This window comes from Anabas testudineus, chromosome 7, assembly GCF_900324465.2.
Source record: "Anabas testudineus chromosome 7, fAnaTes1.2, whole genome shotgun sequence".
NCBI lineage: Eukaryota > Metazoa > Chordata > Actinopteri > Anabantiformes > Anabantidae > Anabas > Anabas testudineus.
The window spans coordinates 16,998,059-17,004,842 of record NC_046616.1 but is presented as its reverse complement, the minus strand read 5'-3'; the positions used below and the strand labels follow the sequence as shown (position 1 = coordinate 17,004,842).

Sequence of the window (6,784 nt, the reverse complement as noted above, 5' to 3'; positions counted from 1 at the left end):
TTCAGATAAAACTCTATAAATTACCCTGCTCAGTTAGTTCAGTGGCTATCGCAGCACTAAATGTATGTTATATACACTGTCCATCCAAAAATAAAGTCACCACCTTGATTTAACTTAGCCAGCACCCCATTAAATAATTATAGCATAGATTATTATTTTTCAGCCGGCAACAAGTTATTTAACGCAAACTGATGCAGTGAGTAGCTTCTCATTTCTTAAACAACAATGTTGGAAGACACATCCTGTGGTCATGGAAAAGATGTTTTGTACCAAATTATTGGTATAAATTTATGCCAAGACTCTAGGAGGAGTCCTGGTGGTTTTAAACTTCTTCCATTTACAGCTGATGGAGGCTACTGTGCTCAATAGGACTTTCAATTCTTCTGTACCCTTCCGTTTCTGCTCTGACATGTACTGTTAATTGTGGGACGGTATGACAGACGTATGCCTGTCCAAATCACGTCCAATCAAGTTATAGAAACATCTCAAGGATGATCAGTGGAAACAGGATTCACCAGAGCTTAATTTTAAGTGTCACAAGAAAGGCTGTGAATACTTATGTACATGTGATTTCTTTAATTTCAGATAAAATGGATGCACTGTAATTTCTATCTCATACCACGTGCTCCAGAGAGGCCTAAGTCTGATGTTTTGATTCTGCATGTTGAGATCAACCTATTTCAGTGTTCCACTCCAGTTAATGGGGTTGAGACGCAGTAACTGTCTCTCCTTCAGGGCCTCCTGGGAGCGTGTTAGTGCTTTGTCCCTCCACCTCTGCTCCATTAGCTGCAGGCACACACACAGAAACCTCAAACACTTCCTGCATTGTAACCTGAGAACAGCTACAATGTTGAAGCATTACCAGGACATTATGTACCGGTAAGTGAAATAAACAGCTTTAGCAGTGGACATTGCATGTGTGGGACTGTACCCTCTTGTTTTCATCTCTGTATGCTGTCATCGCTCTGCTGTGTTGGATCCTTTGCTCTCTTTCACTGGACAGGGCCAGGCGGTCCACTTCACATACATACTCTGCTTCCTTCAATTTACTGGATAGCTGCATCTTTAGTGCTACACATTTCTCCTCTATCTGCCTCATTAACTGCTCTCGCAAATCCTTCCTTGAGGAAAGAGAGAATTTTTTTGTCACCAGTGTCATTAAAAAGCATATATGCAGTATTTAAAAAAAATCCCCATTGAGCAGAAATTTAGATGATAAAAGAAAAATATTCATCGTCAAAACTGTTTATTTTACCTGTACTCTTCTCGCTCACTGCTGGTTCCATAAAAGGGTTTTCTCCACACTTGATGGTACCTGAAATACAACAAATATAATAAGTCAGTGAGTGGTAGCAAAGATGCCAATGGCATCAGTCATTTTGTAGTAAAAACAAACAAAGCAACAGTTGTAGTGAGGATTCTTCTACCTGTAATGCTCTCTTCTTTGCATGATCAGTGTCCTCTGGTGATTGTGGTGGTGCACAGCTGGTGTTTCCAGACTGACAGTGCGTTTATGTACCAAAGGTGGATGCAAAGGGTTCAGTATTGGTATACTCTAGGGAACAGATTTATTTATTTCTTACTATTTGTACTGTTTGCTTCTTTCTTACCTCAAAGCAAAAACAACCTTCCTATGAGCTTACCTGACTGCTAGTGCAGAGCCGGGCAGAGTCTGAGATCATCGGAAATGTCATGGGAGTGACCACCAGACAGCGACTCTGCCGCACAGGAGATGTGTCTTGAGGAAGGCACAATGGTGTGGAGGGTATAGAGATGGCAGCTGTGGTAATGAAGAATAACAGAATCATTTCACATTTTGAATATGTTCACTAGGAAACTATAAAACAAATAAATGGAAAAAAAAAAAAAAAATTTTCTTACGGAGTTTCATTTTGTAGCTCAAGCTCAAGCTGTTTCTTGCCCACCAGAGAAATCCAGTCTTTGTGCAGACTTAATGATTCCACCCTGACAAATCTTTAGTGATTGAATTATCTTTTTCAAGCTGTAATTCCATTAGACATGAAACTTCTCAAGTGTAAATTTAGCGAGTTACTGTAGTGTTACTAGTTAGAGATTAAACCGTGACATGCCTGTGCATTTACTGAGTGTTTTGCAGTGGCAACAGTTGCCTTGGGAATCAGGTTACCTCCCCACCAACAGAAACGGTAGCGTGGAGTGTAAGGTCATGCCTCAGTGCACTCAAAAAGAAAGTTTATTACCCTGTGACAATGAATTAACCAAAAATAGTGAGAAGATGTCTCCTGATCGCATCCATGTGTAAAGTATTGGTACCAGAACACATGGTGACTGAATAATGCACTCATGAATCTTTTCAACTTTTAAACCATTTAAAACCTTTTATTTCACATTGAATAAAAAAACTAAACATGAAGGCTACATTGATACCTCCAGGGTGTTACTGCATAATTACACATAGATATTTGATAACTACACTGATATAACTGGTTTTCTTGGATATGCTGCAACAAATCTTCCTTGCAGTTTCTCACAGTTTGTACATCAGATTTCAAGTGTTTCATGGTTCTCCCACAGCCAGGCATGGTATTTGTTTAGCATGTGGTCTTCAGGTGTCACCTTTGACATGAAAAAATATTAATCAATGAAATATCAGAATTTATTTTAATCCAATGAAAGTAGAATAGCTGATACCGTACTCACTTGTCTCCACTCTCCCACACAGAAGATCCTGTAGGAATCATTGCCGTACTTCCCAATACCATAAAGCTCAATGGGATACCGCCACTGTTTAGTTAGATATTCATCTACACAGGAGAAAAGGGGTCATGAGGTGTTACTGGCCACTGTTGCTGCTTAATATTTAGGGTTATACTGAGCAAACCACACAAATCAACAGCAACTTTATTGCTTTCATAATATTGTTCCCAAATATCATCTGTGCACACACAGCAATAACAATGCGGATAAAAATAGCACATTCACCTGAGAAGCGGATAAGTGTTTTGGCTCTGAGCTCATACAGGCCAAGTGGCTTCAGAAGTTCAGACATGGGCTTCCAGTCCGCCTCCCGGGTCACCTCTGCAGATGGGTACCGCTCGAAGAACTGCCACAGTACTGGAATTGCCATCTTGCCTGGAGTATTGACAAAAATTGAAATGCCAGGCTTGAGTAAAGGTTGGTATAGTTTCCAGTGTGTGGCAGTATGTGCATGTTAGATCTTACCACTGGTCTTGTTCAGAAAAACTGTTGCCACCAGGAGCTTCCAGGGGTCATGGAAAAGGGTTTCCTGTACAAGGTTGAATGGGGAACGGGGTGGTGTCCATTTCTTGAAGGCCTTCCTCCTGGGAGGACTAGGGCCTGTATACACACAGTGTTGATGAGCCTTAAATCACAGATGCAATTTCACTCATAAAAACATACCGGTACATATGTTTTTTTTTTTATGCTAGTAAAAGATAAATCATTCAAACATTACCATCTCTGAAGGGTTTCCTACTGAAATAAGGACTTGTTTTCCGCTTATCTTCCACACTCTTGGACTCTAGTCAGACAGGAAACAATAATCGGAAAATATTTAAAAGACGTACTCGACACCAAACATTCCCTAGAAAACAGCAAAGTACAAATGACCATAGAAAATATATTCTGTTAATCTTATATTTAATCATATAAATGCTAATTTACTAATATAACTTACAAATGAAAGAGAAACTGGTTGTCTAAAACATAGTATTGCAGTATTAGCAAAATGTAACTATATAGAACTATTTGGGAAGAACACAGGACTACATCTGGTGTAAAAAGGTCACAGCATATCATCATGAAAACATCATCCTAATCGTAAAGTATGGTGGAGGAAACATCATGATTTGGGCCTGCTTTGCTGCATCAGGGCCTGGTCAGCTTGCAGTGATTGAGGGGAAGATGAATTCCTGTATGTATCAAGACATTTTTCAGCATAATGTTAAAATGTCTGATCATCAGCTGAAAGCTGGGTTATGCAACAGGACAATGACCCAAAACACACAACAGAAACAAAATCTGTGTTTTGAAATGACCAAGTCAGAGCCCAGACCTCAACCCAACAGAGATGCTATGGAACAATTTGAAGAGAGCCACACATACACGAGACGTCCAAAGAATATGACAAAGCTAAAGCATTTTTGCAGAAAGGGGGGGTCAACCAGTTACTAATTTCAAGGGTTCACATAGTTTTTCCACTATCACTATGAGGTTTATGAGGTTTTTTTTAAAAAAAGACATGAAAGATCATAATTTCTTTTGTGTTATTATTTTAGTTGCATTATATTTGTTAGTACTCTTGACTTAGATGAAGATAAGATCACGTTTTTTTGACAAAATAATGCAGAAAATTCCAATAGGTTCACATACTTTTTTCTTGCCATTGGCCCTGTTAATACAATTAGGTTATTCAGTAACTTCCATACTTAGACTACTTATGTGCCATATTAACAATGAATAAATTAAATGTTGATATTATTGAAAATGTGGTTCTTTAAGGGGTTTCTTTGGATTTTTAATGTATGTAAATATGTGATAGCAGCCAGAAACAAGTTAAAGAAATACTGACATGTTAAAATGTAAAAATTTAATGCACTTAATAGGATCCTGAAATAAATAAAAATATACATTTGCAGGGAAAACTTAGTTAAACTGCCGCTTTTACAAACTGTCAGGCAGTGTACATCATACTTACTATTCTGGGAATTTTTCACTGGTGTACAGCTCCTGCCTGTGTTGTCGGGTAACACCTCCTCTTCTACATCTCGATGGCTGTCAGCATCAGCCTCCAGTTCAGAAGTAGGCTTGTTGTCACCTTTGCTGTGAATCTGTATCTTGTCTCTGCCTCGTTCATCCTCACTGTCACTCTCGCTCTCAGTGGCAGGTTCAACATTCAGAGTTGGGATAGAAGGCTGTGAGACTGCCTGTGCGTCCTCGTGAACAATTAAAGTGTTTTGATTGCTAGAAGGACCTAGTCTGAAGAGCTTCTCTCTAAGCAGCCCGACCCTCTGAAGGTTATTCTGTGGTTTGACATCATCCACTGTTGGTGAAGGTGTAGCTTGTATGCAACACCTGTCTGTCTCTTCAGATTTGTCTCTGTGTGTGGTCTCCTCAATTACAATGTCAGCATTAATATGGATTAAATCTTTTATACGCTTTACTTTTCCTTTGGTACTTCTGCATGAGGAAGAGGCTCTTTTACATTTATTAGAAGGTGAATACAGATCTTTTGTTGCATTCTGCATTGTCTCCTTTTGTCCACCTGCATGTTTTTTCTTTGTCCTCCTCTGTTCCGCTTGGGAGGGGAGTATTGGAGAAGTGGTGATGGATTTGTCCTTGGGTGCAGTGAAATCAAAGACACTTATGTCTACGATCCCTTCTGCATTTTTTAGAAGGAAAGCGTGCAGAGATGCTCTTGATCGGAACTTCTGCCCTTGGGGACTTCAACAAAACAAAGATAAATTATACTCTTATCTAACTGCATCTGGGAGTGCACATACAGTGCTGTGCAAACGTCTCTTAAATCTACATAAAAACTGTGGCAAGAAATCTGACAACCTGCCAAGTACTTTAAAAAAACGAGAGCAAGTGTGAAGAGAACTGGTGCTGTTTTAAAGGCAATCAGTCAATAGTGACTTGAATTGTTTTTCCTGTTTACTGCGTTTTGTAGAGAGTTTCATGATAAAGAGTAATTATTACATTATTTATAAAAGCATCCTCACTTTACAGCATTTTTGGAGAGTACTGTTGAATCATGATGCGAGCTACAAAGAGGACAATAAGAAAACAGTCACCTTGTAATGTACACGTCCAGTTTGCCTGCAGTCTTCCCTGATTTCCTCTGCCTCACCTCTCTGACCCAGCCAGGGGGCATGTTGGAAGTGTGGCATGAATCATCCTCATCCTTGTGGCTTAGGTTATTTATGTCTTCGCTAGCCTCCAGCTGGATGTCATAGCTAGTGGGTTTCACTTTGAGAGGTGTGTTGTTGTCTCTGATCTCAGCTGAGAGCGTGGTGGATTCTGATGTAGAGTATTCGGTGCTGAACCAGACTGTCTTCGGCTCAGCGTCCAGCTGCTGACCTTTTACTTCCAGAGCCATTCCTCATCTGTGTCACCTTTACCTGGAGTTTATAATACCAACAAAAATGTGACATCTGTATATTATAAAGGGCATCTGGTACAGAAGTAGTTAAGATAGTGGTCCAGCCCAGTTGTAATAAATGTATAAGTAATTTCAGGATCTATTCGTTTCTTTTCAAAATGCAGAGTTTTAGAAATACAACTCTGAAGCTGTGAATATGTTAGTCAATGTGACTACCAGGATAGCTTCAGTTACATTCATTTACGATGGCAGCACAATGTTCTGGCTACATTCATCATCACAGCAGACAGTACGCTAACAAATAAAGTAGGAAAGCATGAATACACAACGACATAGAGACGTTACTTGAACGCAGACGCTGACAGACATACATGATGATTAATCTCAAACACCTTCCTTCCTTACAGGCGTGGAGGACCAAGGTGTGTCGTTCTCTGGGAGAGATTTTCTCATGTCAACATCAGAAATGAAGTGTGCAGCACTTTTACAAAACACAGGAAGTAGCGCCAAGATCCGGGACGTGTTGCCAGATGAGAAGGTTTTCCGTTAAAGTCCGCAATTCATTATTTTAGTTTGGTAGTTTATTTACTACTTTTTTATAACTCATTGATAAATTTGTAAAAGGTCACAGAACGGGAGACGTGTGGAGCATCCTATAATACCTGTTAAAAGTCCATAAAT

The 6,784-nt window shown here is 39.6% G+C and overlaps 2 protein-coding genes across 5 annotated transcripts; both read right to left on the bottom strand.

Moving 5' to 3' along the window:
• Positions 1–600: 600 nt before the first annotated feature.
• LOC113167752 lies at positions 601–2,094 on the bottom strand. Of its 2 annotated transcripts, XM_026368580.1 has the most exons (6): positions 1,882–2,094; positions 1,644–1,780; positions 1,428–1,555; positions 1,256–1,315; positions 932–1,121; positions 601–786 (listed from the first exon to the last, which is right to left on the bottom strand). In XM_026368580.1, exons 1-6 carry the CDS (start codon positions 1,889–1,891, stop codon positions 676–678), a joined length of 636 nt encoding a protein of 211 aa, XP_026224365.1. In that variant the 5' UTR covers positions 1,892–2,094; the 3' UTR covers positions 601–675. The 2 variants fall into 2 exon arrangements, with proteins under 2 accessions (XP_026224365.1, XP_026224363.1); XM_026368578.1 differs by lacking the exon at positions 1,882–2,094 and having other exon boundaries at positions 1,644–1,831.
• A 258-nt stretch (positions 2,095–2,352) lies between these two features.
• Positions 2,353–6,619, bottom strand: mbd4 (methyl-CpG binding domain protein 4). 3 transcript variants are annotated; one of them, XM_026366938.1, is made up of 8 exons: positions 6,509–6,619; positions 5,796–6,122; positions 4,697–5,442; positions 3,455–3,520; positions 3,202–3,336; positions 2,962–3,111; positions 2,680–2,783; positions 2,353–2,595 (listed from the first exon to the last, which is right to left on the bottom strand). In XM_026366938.1, the coding sequence occupies exons 2-8, from the start codon at positions 6,098–6,100 to the stop codon at positions 2,521–2,523; spliced, it is 1,581 nt and encodes a 526-aa protein (XP_026222723.1). In that variant the 5' UTR covers positions 6,101–6,122; positions 6,509–6,619; the 3' UTR covers positions 2,353–2,520. The 3 variants fall into 3 exon arrangements, with proteins under 3 accessions (XP_026222723.1, XP_026222721.1, XP_026222722.1); XM_026366936.1 differs by having other exon boundaries at positions 6,475–6,592; XM_026366937.1 differs by having other exon boundaries at positions 6,496–6,592.
• Between the last annotated feature and the right edge of the window lie 165 nt (positions 6,620–6,784).

Coding starts and splice junctions, on each gene's coding strand:
- mbd4 (XM_026366938.1), bottom strand. CDS start 6,100: ATGGCTCTGGAAGTAAAAGGTCAGCAGCTGGACGCTGAGCCGAAGACA. Junction 3,112..3,201: donor TTTTCTGAACAAGACCAGTG/GTAAGATCTAAC, acceptor TCAATACTCCAG/GCAAGATGGCAATTCCAGTA. Junction 2,784..2,961: donor AACACTTATCCGCTTCTCAG/GTGAATGTGCTA, acceptor TCTCCTGTGTAG/ATGAATATCTAACTAAACAG.
- LOC113167752 (XM_026368578.1), bottom strand. CDS start 1,808: ATGATTCTGTTATTCTTCATTACCACAGCTGCCATCTCTATACCCTCC. Junction 1,316..1,427: donor CAAAGAAGAGAGCATTACAG/GTAGAAGAATCC, acceptor GTTGTATTTCAG/GTACCATCAAGTGTGGAGAA. Junction 1,122..1,255: donor AGTGAGCGAGAAGAGTACAG/GTAAAATAAACA, acceptor TCTTTCCTCAAG/GAAGGATTTGCGAGAGCAGT.